This window comes from Odontomachus brunneus, unplaced genomic scaffold (assembly GCF_010583005.1).
Source record: "Odontomachus brunneus isolate Ranch 3 - 2012 unplaced genomic scaffold, Obru_v1 Obru_scaffold_127, whole genome shotgun sequence".
Classification (NCBI taxonomy): Eukaryota; Metazoa; Arthropoda; class Insecta; order Hymenoptera; family Formicidae; genus Odontomachus; species Odontomachus brunneus.
In genome coordinates, this window is record NW_022639577.1 from 412,675 (window position 1) to 436,919 (window position 24,245).

A 24,245-nucleotide genomic window follows, 5' to 3' on the forward strand; every position below is an offset into this window, starting at 1 on the left:
TCACATGCTCTATCAAGGATTGGCGCGTTATAATGTTAATGGTAAAATTGATATCTCAAAATTAACATTTTTTACGATTTCTGTGCATTTTTTAACAATTTTATAGGTATTTTTTTTATATAAAAAGAACTATGCTCGAAGTACTTAGTTGTATCATTTTGTTTTTTAAATATTTTAATTATATTTGTATAATTTATACCGTATGGGGCATATACAGGGGCAATTTATAATATTTAATAACAAATAATATTATAATATTATTTGTACAAACTTTGGGAGTAAATTTTCCTAAACAAAAAAAATATAACTGAAATTGCAAATAAGGAAACGCTTCATCAATATGCAAAACACATTCATCGTAGATATCTACGAAACAATTCGCAACCGTCTTGAGATCTTTGAAAGGGTACAACAGTCCATGATCCGATATGTCTATGCATGTATTGAAGCAGATGGAGGACATTTTGAAGCATTTGTTGTGAATTGTGAATAGATAAACAATTGAACTAAAGATTTATTACATTGAAAATATATCATTATAAATATATTCTGTTAATATGTAGTAGAATATGACATCTGTGTTTTTTCGTTGAATGTAATCTTTCGATTATAACTCATAAAGTAAACATTTTCGGATATATGACATTTTTTTCTTGTTTAGGTGTGTATAAAACTTACCCCCAAAGTTATACAAATATTTCTGAATCACCTTGTGTGTGTGTGTATATATATATATATGTGTGTGTGTGTGTGTGTATAGTTTTATGATAAAGATAATAGAAATAATAATATAATATGAAGATGAGAGAGAAGGAAGAGAGGCGTACACGAAAATTTGCAAACACAGGAAAAAATTCCGCTGTTATCTTTTTTATGCGTCACTCTAGAAAGGGGTAAATTCGCGGCACTTTAGCGCGCGAGCCTCGTGTAAGACACATGAAGGGCCGACGAGCACGGTGCGCTCGGTGCGACGATCTGAGTAGTGACCGCACCCTCCGCGTGGTGGCGTTTCCACGAGAGGGTCGCAACTCCGAAACGCGCGGGGAGTAGAGAGGATCCGAAGAAAGGGAGGGTCGGTGACATGCGTGGGCGCACGCGCCTAATCTGGCTTCGAGGTGGTGGGGACGCTCAGTGTCACTTTGTGCCGGGCGTTGCAACGCCGTGGCCCCTTCAGTCTTTGATTCGCAGCTGCCGCGGTAGCTTGTCGACTCGCTACCCTGACCGAGTACGCTCGCACTCGTCAGTGTCTCCCGGGACTAGTCGAAATTAACGAGTCCGTCGAGCGCAGGAGGAGAGACCTCGTGTCCGGTAGCGCCGCTGACGGGACGACTCTTCGGGCGCGCAACCCTCCATGATTTCGCCGCCGTCGCAACCTGTGAATCTCTCGCGGCCGATCACACGCGTCGTCGTCGTGGCTGCGATTCGGAAATCCATGGAGGCAATGACGCGCGCATGACTCGTGGTATTGTCGTTGCGTCTACTAGCATTTCGCAAGTAGCGAACGGATCTCCGAAAGTCAACGACCTGATCGGGTCGCTTTGGAGGTGCACCTGGGGGAGGATCGACGCGGCGGTGTGCGAAGTGCGCGGTTCGCTGAAGAAGCCGCTCGCTCACCCTCCGGTCGACCTCTTGGCGAAAAGTTACGGCATCGTCGCGAAAGTTCCTCTCCTCTGGCTGCGGGAGAGGATAGCCGCGACATCCATCCGACGGTCCATCATCTCCGACGCGGACGTTCCTTCCGCGTTAAAGCCCGGGGATTTTCGGGGCTACTCCGTCCACGTTCCGCAGCAGCGCAGGATTTGCGTGCGGGTTCTCGGCCCGCTGACCCAATTAGTTTTCGCACAGTCGAGCACCGATAGCGCTTGCGACTAAGAGGGAATATCTGCCAACGAGCGAGCGTCCGCGAACGAACGAACCGTGGCGAGACTTGGAAGTGGTGCCTTCGACAAAGGGGAGCAGATTGGATTGCCCAACGTGAGCTCCGCGTGAGAACTGCTTCTTGTGAACGTGCTCTCTCTCTCTCTCTCTTTCTCTCTCTCTCTCTCTTTCTCTCTCTCTCTATCTATCTCTCTTTATCTCTTTCTCACCCTGTGCGACGTGCGTGTCGAAATTCGTTCACCGTCCGCAACTCATGCGCCATCAACCGTTCGATTTGTTCGACGACATCGCTTCGAAGAGCCGTGTTCACCGGTGTGCACCGCCTTCTCGGTGTTCTTAGCCATTTGCAGAAAAGTGACAGGTGGTGAAACTACACTGCCGGTCGATAGTGGTGTTTTTCTTCGTGCTGTCTGTGCAGTTCCTAGTGTAGTGTTGTGACAGCGCGTTTTTTTGGAATACACGTGTGCCGTCGAGTGGTCGGTAAATGAACGGCAAACGAATTGTCTCCAGCGAGCCACGTTCCTTCCTCGGTGGCTGGCGGCCGAGACGCAACAAGAGTCGCGAAAGAAGAAAAGGGCCAAGCACACACACAGCGGGTTCGGGCCACGCTGATCGCCGTGTCGAACATCGTTCGCGGCCGGAAGTTGAACTTTCTCGCTGGCGTTGACAGATCGATAACAAAGTTTGCGTACGCTAGTTTCCCCCCCGGTGACTGTCGTAGCTGCCGGCCGCGCGAGCGGTAGCGCGGAGTCTGCAGCGCCCTTCTTGTACTCCACCTTCTCCTCTTCCTCCTCCGCATCCTCATCCTCATCCTCCTCATCCCTCGTCATCCCCCTCATCCTCTTCTTCCTCTCGCTCTGAAGACGACGAACGCGGAATGTGCCTAACGTTCAACGACTCTCCAAACCGTGCGTCCTGAGTCTCTGCAGAGGCTCTGAGCGCTCATCTGTAAACGTTCAGGATCAATGAACTTGGGGAGCGCGGCTATAGCAAGGTTCGATTGAACGTTACCTAGAGGACGACGACGACGTCCGACGTACACGGATCTGCCGTGGCACCCCGCGCTAACTTGACGTAACACGCGATCATAGGGACGATCTGCGAAGAACCCGCCTCGCAACGGAAGCTTTGATTGTCGAGCGTGCGGCGTCCGGTGGAAATCTGACGCCCCGGCGATCCAATCGTAGCGGCAGCCTGCCGTTCTCGTTGCCGACCAAGGAGTATCTCGTCAAGTATCGACGAAAGGAGGAGAAGCTACGCGAACAGGCCGTAGACCGCGAACGGGGTAGCAGGGGCTCCTCCTGCCCCAGGCTCGCTATCGAAGGTACCACGAAGTGCGCAACGGTGAAGGGCAACGGCGGATTCGGCGATTACTCGGCGGCGAGTGAGTTTGAGGTTTGGGGCGACGAACACCACGCTACGGATGGTCTAGACAGGCAAGTGGCAAGGCCGCCTTCGCGACAGCAACGATGCGAAGGCGGTTCTTCCCTGAGGCCGTTGTTCCACGTAACTCACTGTGAACTCCACTCGCCGCGGGAGGCCGAGCTGCTGCGACTCGATCATCTCGAGGGCCTCGATCACAAATCCGTCGAACACGACGCGTACTCGATGATGGATAACTTTCACAACTCCGTGCCGCCACCGTTACCACGACGTCATGTCCGGTAAGAGCGAAACGCCTCGTTCTATGGTGAATTTCGCGCTACTATTTCCGCAATTGGTCGACTCGATTAGTAAGGTGCATATCCGAAATACATTCGACTGACGTTGTGTTAAACTCAACGTTTACTCGTACGTTAAACTTGATTGTTAAACGCTTCGCTCCAGATTGACATTTGTTGCGATACGAGCCAGCCATTGTCGTGTTAACGACCGGATTTCACAAGAAAGTGCAGGAACCGTGAAATAGCGAAAAATTTAAGGGACAATGCAAAACAAGCATTATAGATTCTAAAGTTGTGTAATTAGCTATCTGAATATTATTATTAGGTGGTAAACTTAGTTCCTGCGGCTCACAGTTAGATGACGTTAGTTGTAGGTGTTTAATTTATTTTGACATCTGAAACTGGCTGCATTTTAGAGGTTAGACATTTGTCAGTAAAATTCAGTGCGAAGAGATTCATTTAAGCGAGCAGTGCTATTTTTTCTTTTGATTAAATATGGAACATGATAAGTTGTTTTTTCGACATGTGCTGCTTCATTACTTTGACTTGAAAAAAACTGCAGCTGCAGCTCGTAAATTGCTTTCCGAAGCTTATGGCAATTATGCTCCATCGGAAAGAACATGCCAAGTATGGTTTCAACGATTTAAGAGTGGTGATTTTGATGTCAATAATAAAGAACGCTCAGGCGGAGAAAATATAACTTCTGTTCGTTATTTTTGTTTTTACTGCTATTTTATTAATTGTGCTCGCTAAATTTTGTGAGTCTTCACGCAGGTTTTAAAGGGATTTCATCACCCATAATTCGAAAATTTAAAAAAATTAAAGAGACCAACAAAAAGCTTTATTTATCGAATCTTTGACATTATACTACTGAGGAGGGTCAATATTGACCGAATCGATATTGAACGTATGATAATTTATACAATGTAAATGAATTTTCTCATCTTGAAATCTATCACTAATTAAATATTAGTTATACTGCACTACAACACCCGTGCGTGAACTCTTATATGCCTCCTCTTTTTGTAGTTTGATAAAAAGCTTTATTTTCAATTTTATTTTTAAATCTAAAGTCAAAGCATACCCCATAATAAAATTTCAGAAAAAGTCTTTCTGAATCGATAAGGTTCAAAAGTACTTTTTTTTTATTCCAGGGAATCAATATGAAGGGGTGTAACTACCATCTGTTTTTACCAATTTCAAGTCAGTGCGAATAAAATTCCCATGAAAAGGCTCTCATAAGCACTCTAGGTTATATTTCCTTTATTATGGGGTTATATAGTTACAAATATCAGGCACTTCTTCCTCAGTTTAAGTTCTCGTCTAATCCCTATTCGATTACACGAACTGAGATTTTATTTTTCGAATATTAATGACTTTACTGAGCGCATAGAAAATAAAAGATATATCAACAATAAAAAAGAGTTCAAAATAAGGGGGATTCCTTTATTTTACACTCTCTTTTATCGATATAAGTTATTTATCAATGTGAATTACAAGCCTTCTGATTGGCTTATAAGCACTTAGTGATACTTTCATCAATAAAAGAGAGTTCAGGATGAGGCTCTGAGTACAGCCACGATAATTATTGAGATATTAATGAAAGAAAATTAGTGAATGAATATGAGCGATGCGGTGGAACGAGCTCTTTAGGCGAAGTCTTATCCAAGATTTCTGAATTTATCGACAATCTTTCGCCTCTACCGTGCAGCATTACGCATCGGCTGCTGTTGCCAAGAGATTGTCAATGGATTCAGATATCTTGGATGAAACTTTGCTTAAAAGTCTCGCATAAAACATACACACTTATTTGCCAATTTTCTATCGTGCACGTAAAAAAATCTCAGTTGGTGCAACCGAAAATAGGAATCAACTGAAAATTGGGTGATCAGAAGTGATATCTCTGTTATGAAAACTAATATTTCTGGTGTCGCAACCGAAAATATTATATCTGAACATTCAGCGATATTGGAACTCGGTTAAGATAACTGAGAATAATTGACTATACAGAAGCCTCATAAAGAAATTTTTCTGTTCCTACAGTCGAATTTTCGTCTGATGCCTGAGTAACCGAAAATTCGGTTGCACCTACGGAATTGTTTTTCCCGTGTGCACGACAAGATTACAATAAAACTTTTGCAAATAACCTAACTTGAGAGCGATTCGCGCATACAAGTCCCAGGAAATTCTACCTTATATCACTGCTAAAAGCAAAATTTATCGCGTCATAGTCGAAGAATGTCAGGAATTCTGCGTTAGCATTCGGCAGTTTTCTTCCTAAGAGGAACTCGCCGGCTCTCGCATCGGAGTCGATACCACGCGCTATTGAGTATCGATTTACGGAACGTCGACACGTCGGAACGATTCGTCATTAACTCCATTTCTCGAAGGCGAGACCGTTGAAGCTCGCTATATTTCGAGCACGCCACCAGCTTGATCGGCCCGTACGGGGTCTCGACGTGTCGAATCTTACCTTCTACCCCAAATTCGTTCTTCCCCCCTCGCGCTACGAATCCAAACCGAGCTGGGACTCGCTACAACGAGGACGTCGAACACAATCTTCGGTGTCTTTTCGCATGTATCGCGAACGAGCGTGAAGCCGAAAGCCCACCGCCCGTTTCAAACCGCGCTTCGTGTACGACGATCGATACTGAACGACCGGAAGGTGTTCCGAATACGAGGCTGAAGAAGAAAACGTGAGAAAACGCGAAGCACTCTCTAAATTTCTCAGAGTGAAATCTCACTTAGAACGAGCGAAAATTGGTCCGAAACGGTAGTGAAAACACTGCTACTCGAAATCGTAAGAGTGTGCACTCAAATAGACAAGTGTATGTGAATTTGGCAGCAACTTTGCTAGTTGACTTGTAAAGGTTGTGTTGCTTATTAGTGATTCATACGAGACACTCATATTTACTACATAAAATGATAAAATAGAAATATGAAAGAAATACTCCAAAAGATAATAAGAATTTATTTATTTATTTATATACTTATTAATGGGAAAATCACTTTTATAGGAAAAAAAGAAGACATATACGCAATACAACCCATTAGTAATCAAGATTAACGAAACAATCAGAGCTATTAGATTTTTCAGATTTTCGGATTTTTCGTATTCGGATATTTTTTAGGTCATTAACCCGTAACCGATACACCGCAGTTCCAGTGAATTTTATTTTTATAGTTCTCAAACTCTTTCTATCCATCGTGTAGTGCTGATATATTTAATGCCTTCCGATTAATAGATGTCAATGCCGTAGAAAAGAAGATTATTGAATTGTTCATAAATAGCTATATCATACGAGGTTTTATTTTTTATTTAGAATTAAATTGACCTCAGTATATTGTTAATGTTACTTTTCTTAAAATAATTTTAAATTTCTCGTCTGTAAACTATATTTTTAAACTCATTAATGAAAAATCAATTAAGAACACGTTTTGTTTTTGTCAAATCTCCTTCTAGTTAGTAGAACTTGAATTTAAAAGGTGTTTTGCAAGCCAAAAGGTTCATAAGTCATTGCGATTAACGATTGCGTCTTTAAAAAATAAAATGCTTGGAACATCTAAAATTATTTTGCAGTCCAGGGTAAAATATACAAAGTGTCCTAAAAATAAAAGGATGAAAACAAGAGAAAACAAAAAGATATGTATTAGTTGTAAAGAACCAGTATGCAGCAATTATATAGAAACTATTTTTAAGAATTGCATCTAAAAATCTTCTGAGATGTTTTGCTTATGCATAAAGTGTTTTCCATTCTACTTTTCATTATTACATTAAAAATGATAAAAATTGACTTGAATTGAAATGTACCTGACTCCATTATATTGGTAGCTTGACCAAATAAGCACTGCATCAGTTATGGTTTAAATTTTCGTCATGGTAATATAAACTTTTTATTGTATTGCAGTAATAATTTGATGCAGCAACAAATTTACTAAAAGTTTACACTCAGATTTTCGTATTACTCTTTACGTAACATGTTGTTTTAAGTAAATTTTGATCATGTTTTCTATATTTCCTTCGTATTTCTATTTCGTCACTTTACCTGATAAAGATGACTAATAAACCACACATAAGGGATGCAATCTTCATAAATCGACTGGTAAAGTTGCTATCAGATTTATGTACATCTGTTTATGTATTCTTCTACTAAATAAAAAGTTAAGAAAGAATCTAATATTCTGAAAAAATCCTGCAATAAACTTTCCATTTGTTTTACATCGTAATAATTTGATCGAAATCATCTATAATAAGTCTATCTGGAAATGCTTTACTCAAACTTACTAGGTTAATTTTGAGAGTTTACTATAGAGATGGTTGTAGCTACAAATCTACTAGGGATATTTTGAAAGTTGGTACGTCATTTCAAAGCTCGGACATTTCTATAAATTTGACACATGTGCATTCGTAAACCGCACTTTTTAATACGATTGAAAATGGAACATAAAGAAAATTTTTGTTATTTATTATTTTCTTGCTTTGATTAAAAAAAAAAAACAAAGCTCACCGATTCATCTCAGAAACTTATTCCGAGTCTGAGTTAAAACATGTGAGTACTGGTTTCGACGATTCAAAAATAATGATTTTGATTTGACAGGATATACAAAACATGAAAAAACAAAGAACATTCAAGAGAACCAAAAGAATTCAAAGATACTGAATTCTAAGCATTGTTGAATGAAAACTCAGCTCAAACACTTCGAGAATTAGCTGAAGTATTAAATGTTTGTAAGTCAATCGTCTCTGATCGTTTACACGCAATAGGAAGGATTCAAAAAGAAGGCAAATGGATTCCTCATGAGTTGTCTGAATTAGCTATTCAAAATCGTTTAATCATTTGCACTTCATTGCTTTCTCGTCACAAAAAGAAGCAGTTTTTGTGTCAAATTGTAACTGGCGATGAAAAATGAATCTACTATGATAATACTAAGCGTAAAAAATCGTGGTTAGGTCCAGAGCAACCATCGACATCGACTCCGAAACGCAACATCCACGGAAGTATGGTTTTGTTGTGCATTTGGTGGGATATGAAAGTGTATTATGAGCTGCTGAAACTGAATCAAACAGTCAACTGCTGAGCGTTATCAATAACAATTAATCGATTTGCATCGTGTTTTGAACCAGAAACGTTCAATAATAGCTCAAAGAAAATGCGAAATGATTTTGTTGCTCGGCACAATGCTCGGCCACACGTTATAAAAGCAGTTAAAGATACGTTATCGACATTTCAATGGGAAGTCTTACCATACGCCGCATATTCACCACTGCGCTCCTTCGGATGATCACTTATTTCGATTGATGCAACATTGCCTTGCTGATCAGCACTTCAAAATATATGAAGAAATAAAAAAAATAGCTCGATGAATGCATTGCTTCGAAGGATGAACATTTTTTTATCACGGAATTTACTTGCCAGAAAAGTGGAAAAAAAAAAGTTATAGCTAGCGATGGAAAATATTTTATATAAAATATAATTTAACATTTCTCTAAAATAAAAGTGTTTTTTGCAAAAAAATCTTTCAACACTAACCGGAACACCTAATAAAATAAATTCTGACTCCATACGAATGTTTCAATCGATTAGAATGAAATTGTTCCTGTAACAGGATACATCAAGTACACCCGACAATTTTGAAAAAAAAAAAATACTCGATGATTCAGAGCGAAGAGTTCATTCTATATAAGTGAGAAATCACTCCAATTCGAGCGACTCGGTGGTCGCTCTACCTTTCGAGTGAAATTTTACTTGAAGAAATTTAGCGAGCGTTCTCTCCCCGGGATACTCACGGAAGCCGACTTCCGCGGAGGCCTAGTTTCCGATGTCGCGTCTCGAAGCGCGGCCAAACTATCTGTTTACCGCGCGATAACGAGCCCTACTAAAATATGTCGTCGACTGCAAATCACCGCGCGCGCGTGCGCGCTCATAGCGCCGAGCACTTTCTAGAGCAGGATCTCCCTAATTGTACCGTAACGCCCGTGAAGTATGCAAAGTGGCGCATAAATTCACGCGACGCTCCGTAATTAAAATTAACTCAAAGCGGACCGAATGCACGCTGTAACTGCACGGTTACAACGCACGTTCGCGCGCCAAAGCGTCGCACGCGCCCGCACCCGCGCTCACGTCGGCCCCTGGAAGCCTCTTCCGAGGTGCTCCCTTCACCGTGCCCTGACGAGCGCGCAAAATATGCGAGGAGGAAGAGGAAGGAGACGTCGGCCTCCGTAACCGCGAGCGACACAAAGCAAACAGGCGGAATGGTAGCGACGTCTAGGATTACGAAATTCACACACGCCGCATACCACCACCACCCCCCGGGAGCAATCAAAGCGGCTTGGAAATCCGCGCTAGCGTGCGTTAACGTTAGCTTTAACGTTAGTGTTAGCGTAGAGCGAGTGCGGTTCGCCGCGGTTGATAGAAAACACACGGTGTAATCCGACGAATTCTCTCGTTGCGAGAGCAACAAGAGAGAGAGAGAGAGAGAAAAAGGTGGGAGGGGGAGTCGAGAAACACGCCGGCAGGGAGATGCAACGCGGCGTGCATCGCGAGAACGGACGATACGCGAGAAAGGGACGAGTGTGCGATCGATATATGCATGCACGGGGGTGAGAAGAGTACGCGAATAAGGTAGCGCGCGACGCTACGCGATGCGACACGTCGCGTCGCGCGGCCCGCCACGGGAAAGGCAAACAAAGCGATACCGAGGAGAGAGGAAGCCGTGGCGAGGGTGGCGAATGAGCGGTAGGATGAGGATAGGAGTCTCGCAGGACGGAGAGAAAAGGGGAGGAGGGGAGACTGGAGAAGAGGGTACGTTGAGTATGTAAAAGGCGAGCGGCGCGGGCGGCTGCACGGCGCCGACATTTCGCGGTGAAGCAGGCGACCCCATAGCCATGCATCACTCTGTCCTACCAACAACTACCCGTTATAGCTGCACCTACGCGACCCTCTCGCAACTTTGCTTCTCTCTCTTCCCTCTCTCCACCCGCCCTCCTCTCTCTCTCTCTCTCTCACTCTTTTCCTTTCTCATCATTGTGCTTTGTCGTTTCCGCCGTGACCCGTTTTTTCTCATTTGGTAGCATTCTCTGTTCTTGCGTTTTTCTCCGTTCAGTAGCGCCTCTTCATTTCTTTTTCTAACGCTCTTTATCTTTTATCTCTTCCGCAAGTGCTGCGGTAGTTGCGGTCGCGTCTCTCTCTATCTCGGTATTCCATGCCCTGGTTTTCCCACAGCACTATTCGACCACCTTCGTCGTCGTCGTCGTCGTCGTCGTCGTCATTGGCTGGTCCTTTTCGCTACTTCTCGGCACTTCTAATACCGAGATTTTGCCCTACACACACACACACACACACACACACACACACACACACACACACACACACACACACACACACACACACACACACACACACACACACACACACACACACACACACACACACACACACACACACACACACACACACACACACACACACACACACACACACACACACACACACACACACACACACACACACACACACACACACACACACACACACACACACACACACACACACACACACACACACACACACACACACACACACACACACACACACACACACACACACACACACACACACACACACACACACACACACACACACACACACACACACACACACACACACACACACACACACACACACACACACACACACACACACACACACACACACACACACACACACACACACACACACACACACACACACACACACACACACACACACACACACACACACACACACACACACACACACACACACACACACACACACACACACACACACACACACACACACACACACACACACACACACACACACACACACACACACACACGACACGCAATAGCGTCGTTATCTCGTTGGCCGTTCATCCCCGTAATCTCGATGTGTACTACTCGCTCGTAGTCCTCTGGTCGAGGCCTATTGGCAAGTGCAACGCGGTCGTCGCTTAAACGACGTAAAAGTGAGGATACGAGGGACGATAAAGGCAGAGGGAGTTTCCGTCGCACGGCTAGGCAGCGTAAAGAATGGAAATCATATTTCCATAATATCCCAAACTGCTTCCGCATCGGTGAAATGCGCGCGGAGACACCGCAAGAGAACGTCGCCAGGGATCTTAGAGGGACGGGCAAACGATTTTCATCGTTCGATATTAGCCGACTGTAGCGTAACGCCGGAGACGCGGTGATTTTTCGCGGTACCACGAGAGAGCGACGATGCTGCCGAAGGGACCGGAGGGAATGATATACTTCTCGTGCATGAAAGAAAGAAGAGGAGGAAGAGATGAAGGAAGTGGGAAAAGAAGAAGGGAGAGAGAGGCAAAGAGGAAAGAGTGTACGGAGAATTCTCTCTCAGTAGAGATAAGGGTTTTACATTCTACGTTACGCCACGCTGGATGAGCGATGGTACGACTTCTCTTCCCACCGGAATATTCCACTTACCGGGATATTGGTACACCGATGATATTTCTCTACGCGCGGTGCGGCATGGCGCGACGAACGCGTTCGATATATCGGCGTGACAAATCGTATTCTAGCCGGGCAGCCGCTTAGAGTCATCTGATACGCGAGAATGTGGTGGTTAATCGATGAGCTAAGTTTCTCTGTCTTAACTCTTATTTATTATTATCGAAGCATTCAGCGCTCAGAGACAAACCTCCTCAAGCGCAGGTCTATGTAAGTACAATCGATTAGGAATTTCTACAATTTTCAACATTACACATTATATGTAAAGCTGAAAATCGTGGACTGGGTCTCAAAGCGCTTCGAATACTCTTCTTGATGCAATTAGGAACGCAGCTAATTGTTCAGTGAGAGGACACTGTTCTTGATTAATTTCCAGAAATTAAGCTTTTATTGAAATCATCGCTTGTGTTCAAAACTGTGTAAAAACAAAAGTGTTCAAACCGCTTTGGAACCTAATGTACTTGGTTGTAATGTTTAAAGTATACGAGCTTGATGCATATCGAGTTTACATGAGGTTTTAATGCATCCTGTCGATCGACAGATTACATCTCCATATCTACCCGATATGATGTACATTTGTATCATATCGAAAAGCATCGCCCACTTTCATTCTCTGAAACCGATATTGCGAGTAATTATTTCCTCGGGACGAAACCGCGAATCAATTAGATATATTGAGAATCGTCTGACCAGCATCGCCAACGAGATTTTTATTAAGGGTCTGAGAAAAAACTTTTTAGGGGTTTACCGAGAGTTTAAAACTTCTGTGGACTGACGTAGTTCGTTATAAAACTCATGTTCAATATTAGAGACAAGTTACCCTGCAGAACCTTATTTGACCTACAAAAAGAAGGAATCAGCCTTTAATGGAACCCGGCTTGTTTCGTCGAATACACGAGAGGTGCAAATTCGACTACTTCTATCCTTCTCACCGGTACTGTAATGTCTTAAACCAAAAGAAGCATGACAATTGAAATTCCCACCGGACTCTCGTAGCTGCTAACGATTGACTACGCTCGACTGTTTGCTAGGAAACGGAGACGCGAACGTAATGCTTCGCGTCGCTATTAATTAGGGAGATTGGTACGCGGCGATACGGTTATTAACGAGGCGTTTCACTCGGAGCGTAAACGCATCGTCGCTCGTCGAACGAACAACTCCTGGCAAACGTAGAACAAACGTTCTACGTACGTTAAATAGATTATCGCGCACGCGTTATGCACGGAGAAATAGGAAAAGAATCTAAACTTTGGGCGCGTGCGAGAAACGTGTGTGAAACGTGCAGGCCAATTGTTCCAACCTCTTGGTAAGCTACCTGACAGTTAAATCATATGTCTGTCTTCGTTTTTTCTTCAAATTGGACAAAGACACATGATTGAGCTGTCAGGTAGCTTACCAAAAGGTTGGAACAATCGGCGCTGCGTGAGTCTGCCAAACAGTTGGAATTGATCGACGGAATTTCGCAATGTCGAATTATACTAATGAGAAAATATAAATATGTTTAATATACTAAATATAATTGATTTCATGAGGCGGCGCCTTTCGTAAACCTGGACGTGCCGGGACGGGCCGTCAGTCTAACCATCGTACACAGGATATTGCAACAATCCTGTACGGTTCTTTGCGGCAATTACTGTATCACGCGCGTGGATATATGCCGTCGCTACTAATACCGAATATACTGTTTACAACGTCGATCCGTATCGTCCTCGTTCCTGATCGCTTCCTATCTCGGGCCTTCTTTCTCAAATTCGCGTGTGGACTTGACGAGCTCTCGCAATATTCTCTCTGATCTGCGCGCTGTTTCCTGCTTATTCGCCAGCTCGGGCTACACCAGTGCCAGCTATATTTGCTTTTCGCGATTTTAGCCCTAAGGTTATCTATCTAGATTCCTTACAGAAACATTAGCCACCTTCAACTGTTCTCAGCCGACGATATATCGTCTTGACTCAGAAATATATAAACAGAGGCGGCTCCGCTTACACTTATTCACTTATCTCGACGAGCATGAGAAACTCTTTGGATACTGGAGCTCCAAAGAGAGATGCACTGAAAAAGAAGAAAACATCGAGTGAAACAAATTAAGACCGGTACCATAATCCGATCTGTTAAGCCTTATGTTTATATCCAAATACTCCATAACCAATGAAATAAACCATACAGTATCAGAAGATAAACTTAAAACGATCTTGAATATAAGATCTGACTACGAATTCCGGCCTCTTTGAGTTGAGTAAATTTGGTCGTATCAACCGCAATTGAGTCAAGTTGAATAAAAGTTATGTCTGCTCAACAATCTGACGTAGGAGAATTTCAATTAAAATTTTTAGGAGGTACAGAATTGAACAAGATAAGGGAAAACAATTAAGGAAAAAGAGGATGATACTTGTTGAGAAAAATAAGGAAGCGTAATTAGACATGATAGACAAGAAAATGCACAAGTAGCGTAAAGAGAAGATAAAAATTAAAAAGATTGTGTAAGAGTTAAGCTTAGGTAAGGAATGTTCTTTTCTTAAGAAAGAAAGATATTGCAAATTAAATAAGGTAGATTCTCAATAAGAGGTTTCATTTTCAATTTTACGGCATTTTCGTTGTATGAAATGTACAGTGTTCATATTTGACAATTGCCATCTAGAAACATAACGGTTTCTTGGTAGTCTTGGAACGCTATTCGATCGAGCAACATATACTTATTGTAAAAATCCATGACAAGAACGAGGAAAATTTTGCAAAATATATAGAAAAACTTATATAATTTTTAAAAGTAATGCCATCTCGCCTCATAATCGTGAATTTAATCAACAAATTTGAAGACACTGGTTTGATTACTGACGTAGAAACATCTATACGTCTTCATATTGGTCGTTCGAGTGAAAATATTACTGCAGTGAGTAATGGTATGAAAAAAAGCCGAGTAACTTAATTTGACGCCATTCATAGCAATTGAACGTTTCAAGAAGCACTATGCAACGAATTTTAACAAAAGATCTATGTTTGTTGATTGGGTGTTGGAGAACAAATAAATCAATAGTGATTTTTCTAAGAAAATTATTCTTAGCAATGAGGTTCATTTTGATCTCGATGGATACGTTAATAAACAAAACTGTCGTATCTGAGATGTTGAAAATCCAAGTGTGATTCAAAAACGATTATCGCATCCAAAAGGAATCACTATTTAGTACAGTTTTTGGACTGAAAATATGATTGGATCGTACTTTTTTGAAAATAAAGATGGAAAAACGCTTACAGTGAATGATGAACGCTATCGTGACATGATAAGGAACTTTATGGCCTGAATTGAATGATATGGACTTGGACAATATGTGGTTTCAACAGAATGGTGCCATCTACCATACAGTGAATGAAACAATGGCTTTATTGCAGTCAAAATTTTCTGGTCGTATTATTTCTCGAAGAGGAGACATCAATTAACCACTTATGCGATTTAACGCTGTTGAATTTTTTTCTTTGGAAATATGTGAAGAGAAAAGTCTATATCAATAATTCAAAAACAATCTCTGAGTTGGAGAACAATATTTGACATATTATCGTTGAAATAGAGCCACATTTATGCGAACATGTGATGGAACATTTTGATAAAAAGATGGTAGTCTGCAAAAGTGCCGGGATAACCATTTAAAAGATATTGCATTCCATATATAACTGCTATATTTGTACTTTGATATTGAAATAAAGAAGTTATCGCTTCTTCAATAATTAATGCGTTTCATTAATAAATTAAAATAAAACCTTTTATTTCTAGACATCTTGACATTGTGTAGAATATCTTGTATATTTTAATTAGGTAAAGATAAGGAATATAAGATGTGAGTGAGTAATGAAAAAAAATGTAAACCGAGTCTCTTCTTGGCTTTTGTAAGCTGAAGCAAATTATGATAAACAAACATACAATTAAAACAAACTTCAAATTTTAAAACAAACAATATCATCAGAATAAACAATAAGAAATAAAATGTTAATAGATCTGAAATGTAGTCACATGGATTGCTATAAATGTTCTTTCATCTATGAAAGAAATTGATCTGACTGTGTAATAAGAGGTGTAATTCTACCTCTAGATTAAGTAAATCAGGTAATAAGTACATTGAACTAATAAGTTTGATAGTTGGACGTTAGCGAACTGGAAGAAATCATTACAGCAGTTGCCTTAAGATCGTTGAATAAGTTACAATATACAGAGTTCGGATGTACGCTTCAGCGGCTATCGATAAGTTGTGCTGACTACCTCGTTTATTCGAAGATAAATTCTCATTGCGGCAAAATATAAGCGAGCAAGCTTCACCAATGGAAGCTTTATGTGATATTCGACCATGTGTACTGCCTGGACGCTGACTCGATGAACTTGATACCTCTTCTTTTTTATAGTTTTCTTACTGCTGATATTTTAGGTTGTTGGCTATTACGTTTTTTATTGCTAATTTAAAACTGTTAATTTTTTGAATGATGAACCGAATAGACGCTGTTTCAATCGACGATCCCTCCTGACATATAATTTAAAAGAAAATTTAATGGATTTTTAATTATTACATTATTTTCTTTGATAACGTATATGTAGCTCATTCAACTCGGACGAAAAGTTGTGTTGAACCTCTTGCTTTTAACTATATTTGATAACTCATTTGGTTACGTTATTTTACGGGATAGTCAAATAAACATTATAATTACTCAATTTTACTGTAAACTTAGCTCGCTTGGCACAAATAAAAGGTTACAAGAACATCAAAATTTTGCTGAAAGAATTAAGACAATTAGTTCGCCATGCACAATCCTGAAATTAAATTCGCTCAACTCGATTCGAGTTGTCCCGACCGATCTCCTTTTGTAGTGTAGTGATTCCGGAAAAGCGACACGAACGACCGTTTCCAGAACAGATTCTATTTCCGACCGCTGGTACGTTAGTATAGAATAGAATTAACCACACGACGACTCGAGAGCTCGAAAAGCTTTATTATGTCGTTGTTCCCGACGATATGAATGGGATCGATTTTGGCAACGATTTCGAGGATGAGACGCGTGTTGATTGGAACGATATATGAATGACAAAAACTGACGGGACAGCCGCGATTCCAGTTTTCGTATCACATGATGTACGATTCGTTACTCACGTTTGTCAAATTCAGATATCTCCGTTGCGCGAGTTTCCAGACGACGTTCAATTCGATCGCATACCCAAAGAATATGCTGTCCAATTGGAGTGTTCAATAATTAAAAATTATCTCGCACTCTCGCAAAAAATTGTCTACCGTTTCGCGATGGTCTCTCGAAATAGCTCGTAAAATTTCTGGGGAATAATAGTCGTGGACTTATCGCGATCGAACATACGTATTTATGGTACGCGGCGTTACCATCAAGTCGCATTTGTGGCGAATCGACGCCAGGAGTACCAGTCCGGAATATCCGAGCGAGTGTACATACACACCGCCGCGTCATTTAGGCGGCCCAGACGTAGTCTCGGCAATTGATAGGTAGTCACGCTAGACTGACCTCAAGGGACATCAGTTCGTGTAGCGCATCGTACGCGCTCTCCGCTGCTACCACAGCCGCCATCACCACCGCCAGCACTACCACCGACGACGCCGCCGCCGCCGCCGCCGCCGCCGCCGTCACCACCCACTGCGGCCACCTTGGCTTTCGTAAAATCTACTCACAGATCGGACTCTCGTACCTTCCGCCTCGTATCTTTCGCTTACAACAACCGTTCGATCGCTTCCTCCTCGCCCCCTCCTCCGTCCCATCCCTTCCTGCTACTCTGCTCCGTCGCTTCACCCTCTCGCCATCGCCAAACTCGCCGCCTCCTTCCACGTTGCCATCTCTCTGTCTGCCATGTCCTTCTCCACCTTCTTTCTCCTCCTCCTCCTCCTCCTTCTCTCCTTTCTCTCCTTCCTCCCCTTTTTCTTCCACCTTTCTCCAACCCTCTCTCAACCCTTTATCCTTTGTGTAAGCTCACCTTCGGCTTCACCGTCTCAACATGTCGATGCTTTCGTTCATTACCTCTCGGATATCTCTCGCCGCGCTCTTACCATCGCTCTTAAACCACTCCGTATATAGGGATACTCCGTATCCCGTCTTTGACCGACGCATGCGTGTTTCCCCGTACCCCGCTGTCTTCTGTCTATCTCGTTTTCTTCTTTTTTTTCACTCTTCCGGAGCGCACGATTTGGACGCGCACGCTAACGCCTACGTCCGAAGGTTTCTTCTGACCACTACGCATTTCTCATCCTCGCCACCTGATGACAAACTAGCGTGCATCTAACAGCTTTTATGTAAAAAGGTATCTCTACACATAGAGAGAGATATTGATCACGAGCTCTCTTAACCCTTTGCCATGCATTGTTACCTTGAGGCAATATTTAGTTCAAGTCGATGCAGACGTTAAACTAATCGATATTTTCTTCCATCAAACTTTCAAACTTTGTTGACAACATTGTCTCTCATGACTCCAGGTAAGATTTTTATCTTATCACCAGTCGTAGTGATAAAAACCAATGAATTTTCGACACCTGTCGTCTCCCCTATTCGGAAGCTGGCAGCTCTACAAGTACAAAAATAGAAAATTGTTATTATGCAGAATATAGTTTGCTCTGAAGGGTTAATATAAAGTATAAAAAAATTTTTCTCTGAGCCAACATTTTGATTTTTTCAAAATGGTTGATTGAAAAATTATTAAAAAATCAGGTATCATCTCTATACTGCTAGAAACGATAATGAATAGAGAAAGAAATATTTTCAAATAGTATTAATTTGGAATTTATACATAATGGATTAGAGTGAACTAACAAAAATGTTTTTGGTTAAATCTGTAAAAGAAGCATTTTATCGACAATCAGTGAGCATTCACCGATTTTCAGTGAGAATTACATTCGCACTTTACTTCTCCGTCTTACATGTCACTGACCAGTGTTGGAGAATAAGACCACTGCAAAATCTGCAGTACACAAATTCATTACACGTTGTAGCAAATCCAATTATCGAGGTTTGCGGCGATGGAATTAATGGCTTCTATGGCACTTTGCGTACGATGACACTGTCTATGTTTGCAGTCTGCATCAATAATGGGAGCAGCCGCTACTCTATTAATTGATCCTTTCAGCGAGATTCTGCTGCGATTGCAGTACTATACTTACAACTGGACTACCAGTTATAAGGAAACCTAGAACATAACGAGACTATGGGGCATAATGGGATATAATCGATAACTGCTTAACATATAACATATAACATATATATCGTATAACAGAGATGCTGCTATATGATGAAATTTTGCAATTATTATTAGAAGTAACAATAGCCGTGTATTGTTATCGGCCCCGTGAATTATTACGGTTATACCGTATATATATTATTTTGAGCTACAAGATGCTACGAATTGTACAATCCGTTTGCTGCGTTCTCCGTAATTATGTTGCAATTATGTTTGTTTGGTACATGTGCATTAGATAAACAATAATAAAATCCTTTTCTTTCTATCGTATGTACATTAACGTTATTAGATGATCTCTTCTCGTCATCTTAATTAAACGCCTGTGCAAATATCGACTATCTATGATGATGTTCTGTACTACAATCCAAATTTATAAATTTTGGGCTATAACAAGATTGTGTTATTATGTTTTTAAAATGTTAAACTCATTTTGTGTTATGTTTCAGATTGATACCAAAGATTATTATAATAAATAATGATTGTTACTAATATTTTAATAAGAAAAGAATAAGTTTTATCGTTTTGTAAGAAATAGATTAAAATAAATTAAATAGATAGATAAATTAAATAAATAGATTAATAAATAATAAGTAATAAGTAATAACAAAAAAATTCCTTTAAACTATTCTCTCACAGTAAAATTTGTGTTTTTCTGATAGTGTTCAAAGAATATTTTGGTGCAAAACCAAGTTGATTCATTTATTTCTAATATGTTTAAAATTTGTTTAAACCTTAGAATTACTATTATGCCCCGAGTTCTCCTACAAGCATAGCACTTTAATGAAGAATACACTGAACACTTTGAAGAATGTGCACGCGAATATCCCACGATATCCAGATTTGGAGATATTCGTTGATACCGTCATTATTCATCGCGTTGCTCGCGGTTGCTACATTCCACGGAAAATACGTGACCTCCTTGCGAAACGTGCCTTTGTTCCCCGCTTTCTAAGGCATATAAGCAATAATGCGTTTAAGTGGCGCGCTCCCTTTTGCTAGAAATAATATTACCTTTCATTTCCCACGTATATATCTTTAATTTTACGACCGTTCGTAGAAATTTCCTCCCGTACGTCGTCTCGTTATAGGTTTTCCATTGTTGAGATTATCGCTTGTAAGGGACCGCGGCGTACGGTAATATTAGATTTAAGCCGCGATGGACGGGTTACGGAGGGCCGGCGGAAAGGGGGTAGCGAGAAGGGTGATCGCTAACTCACGAGTGGTAGAAGCGATATTCTATTTACTTTCTCCTTTCTGCGAGAAATTCGCAATTTAGACCGGTGCCTTCTCTCCCGCAGAGTTACCTTCTTCTCCCCGAGTTCGAATCGCGCACACACTTTTTCGATCTCACGCTCTTTCACTGTTTTCCCGCTTTTCCCGTCCGTACCTTCACATTCCCGACACATTACACACATACACTCGTTACGCCGTATACGCGCGCATGTTACACCTTCGGCATCTTTTGCGACGAGCTCACGGACCTCACAGCGCTTACGAACCCCCGCGGAGTCTCTTTCGCGATTTTTCCCGTCGCCCGTCCGAAGACTCCGATACCTTCGTAACAGCACAAAGGCAAACGACTCTTTGGAGCAAATTAATTACTCCGGCGTATCAAATACAGCGGAGATGCTACATTATTCTATCAGCTTTCTTATCGGTCTTGCGTCAGCTTCGACGTCCTCGGAGAATTAATTAATTAATTTTCTTCGCTCGCGCACTGCATCGATACAAAGCTCTAGGTCCCTCGAACGCGCGCACGCGCGTTTGCGCGAGCGCCGCCAGATAATCTCGCCATTGTGTGCTATATTTTCGAAAGTGCAGCATTGCGTTAATGCTGATAATGGGTTACGAACTTTATCAGCGGTTTGGCAACAGGCTCGCTCCCGCTGACACACAAAAGACCACTTAGTCCGGTGACTGATCGGCCAAACGTGCGACACGCCGTACCCGCATGACTACACGAAACGAATTTTCATAAATCTCGTTGGACGTCAAATTACTCGTCGTCTTCGTACATACACGCACGAACAAGCATCTCGTCTCATCGATATCCATTGCGCTAGAATCTCTTAAGTAAGAGAGCCTGAGCGTCTCCAACTTCTTACTGATTGGTCTAGCTCCTTATTTTATCAAAAATACGGAACTGATGATTGTCAAATAAAGATACATTATCTAGAAGAAATTCTGCGATGGAGGATGAATATGAAAAAAAGTAATTCAGCAATATTTATGTCTATTTTATCTTTTTATTGTAATTTTTTTAAACGAAATTGTCATGACTGGTTGTGTATACGATGAAGAAATTGTAGGCGCAACATTACTTATTCATCTCAATTTTTCATTACAGCGAACTTTCTCGCACTAAAAGAAGAAATTAATAAATATATCCTAATTAATAAGAAATATTCGATTAGAAATTAACAAATGGGTATTTCCGATTAAAATATCGATAAGTTTTTTTATCCGATCAAGAAACATCCGATGAGAAATATCGGTTCATAATTGTTTGATCAGTTTATCTGATAAAATGCCGTTATGATCGAAAGTATTCGATTAAATTTAATCGGATATTCTGGTTGCATATAAAAATTCATCGTCATTTTGATCGAAAATGTGCGTTTGTTAATTTTTTATCAGATAATTTCTCTCAATACGGACATGCTCAGAAAGATGTATTTATATAGAAAGGATATGAAGCTATCAGTCAATTTTTTTTAATTCTACAAAATATAAAATCAACAAAATATAAAAGTAATTCACACTTCACATATGTAATAATGTTTTTCAGGTTTCATATTGATATTTGACATTAATAAGTAAAATCTATAATGCTTGTCTTTCACAATATGTAGATATAGTTCTCGTACAAAATATAAAATTCTTCGACATTTATATTTTTACAACTTGATATACGTACAATAACCAGTCATTTTTATTAATTTTAATATGACTACATAAAATATTTACGGGAAGTTTTCTTTTAGGGATTAATTTAAGATACTGAATAGATAGAACTCTTATAGTGTGTGGTACCTTGAGAAAAAAATACGTGAATATTTATTTGTGGGATATAAGGTTTATTTCTGCAAAATAAAGTTAATTCTGTGAAATAAAGTTTATTTCTATGAAGTAAACTTTTATCTCGCAAGTAAAATTTCAAATATGTTTTTCTCAGAGTACCATAAATCCGAACCACAGACGCCACTTTTTATCAAAAAGTCTAACATGTCCAGCGTCTTACTTGAGGGACTCTACACTGCGCCATTGCACTATAGGACGTTTTACCAATTTTTTTACCAAGAGTGGCAAAAATTAAAGTGGAAGTTTGTAACATTTAAGAACACCAAAAGTTTCTACAAATAGTAATAACACGTGGAATAAAATTTGAAACAATTTGTTCGCAAAATATTCTTTTTTTGCATTTTGTATTCAGATATGTACACACTCGTACATTAAAATTGCGAAAATTCTCGTTTCTTTTATATTTTTTTCTCTTTTAAAATATTGGACTTACAAACCATTGTTTCAAATATTTTTTTAGCACAAGTTAATGCTTTAAAATAATAATAATAAATTAAATTTGATAGATCAAAACATTGATTAAATTTATAAACTAATGAATGTTATCAGCCATTTTGAATTTCAATGTCAGATTCAGATTCAGTGACACCCAAAACCTCTTGGGTCTCATTTTTATGCAAAACAAAGAATTCTTAACACTTTCGGTTACCATATTGGATCCGCCATTTTAAATTTCACTTTTAATAATTTCAATTTTGACTTCAAGTTCGGATTCAGCGATCCCAAAAACTCTATATACACAAGTATATACACAAATTCGTCTCATGAAAACCAATTTTTATACTTTTGGCCAAAAAACAGGTAAAACGTCCCATAGTGCATTGGTTTCTTCGTTTGTTTACGCGACGAACGCAATCCTGCGTCCTCACGCGAATTGAATTAATTTTCTCTTAATTACGCAATTACTCTCCCAAGAACGAGCGCGAGATTCCTCCCGAGAGACAAACAGGAAACAAACGAGTCCCCCTTTCCCGCCCTTTCGCCTGTGTTCCTCTTTTTTCACGGTGTATAGCCAGGAGAATCTCTTTCCGCGAAGATCTCAGACTCGAGTTTCGTAAAATCATCGGAATTATGTTAGTTTCGCCTGTACCCCTCGTCGTTACCTCCTCCGGAAGGTCGGGAGTGCGAGACAGCGACGAGAAAACGGAAACGGAATCTCGGGAACGTACCTACGCAAACGCAAACGGAGAAATACAGACGGACCGCCCGCCGACCGTAGAACCCGATTTAGCGACTGTGCTGTTCTGTCGCTGAGAGGCATTTAACACGGGCTCGTCTGCAACGGACTTCGTAATTCAGAACCAATCTCCTTTATTATCGGCAATGTCTGCATCCCGCTGGAGGCCTCCCCGTGAACTCCGCTCGTTACGCGGTCGCACGTAGATATAAACTAGTATCCGGATGCACAAATTTAACGAAAGGTGGTCGAAATGTATGGGAAAAGGGTGCTTGCGCTGAATTGACCCTCTATTGCACGATCTAACTCCCAAATTACATATCCATATGTCTATATTTTTAAAGTCTGATTTTATTTACTCAACGTACTGCGTATCATAGACTTTTAAACAACATTAATGTACAAAAAAATCTTTTTGGTTTACAAATAGATTAAATTATATGACTTATGTAGTAGTATTTTTATACTAAATTTAAAAAATTCAAACAAATTTGTTTTTATCGTTTAGACTTTTCCAATGATCTGATTTCGAAGTTTCAAGAAAATTGATTTTCTTTATATATATCAGATATGATCTACCTAATTTAAAACATAGAAGCTAATAATTTTCTACTATTATTTGGTTTGTGGTGTGTCTTTTTTTTAAATAAAAAATGTTTAGTAAAAATAAAAAATATTTATTAGTTTTTATTGTATCTTGTGTTTAATTGG

General features: G+C 40.6%; 1 protein-coding gene across 5 annotated transcripts in view; it reads left to right on the forward strand.

Annotated features, from left to right (window-relative positions):
- The window catches only part of LOC116849878 (teneurin-a), a 585,779-nt gene that overhangs the window by 399,843 nt on the left and 161,691 nt on the right, over nt 1–24,245 (forward strand). Inside the window, exon 1 of one of the 5 annotated variants that reach the window (XM_032827501.1) lies at nt 3,428–3,542. The exons of the other annotated variants lie outside the window; for them this stretch is intronic. Coding sequence (XP_032683392.1) covers nt 3,487–3,542 — 56 coding nt within the window. The 5' untranslated portion in view covers nt 3,428–3,486. Of the gene's footprint in view, nt 1–3,427; nt 3,543–24,245 lie in introns of those variants that run through there. 5 annotated transcript variants of the gene reach the window in all.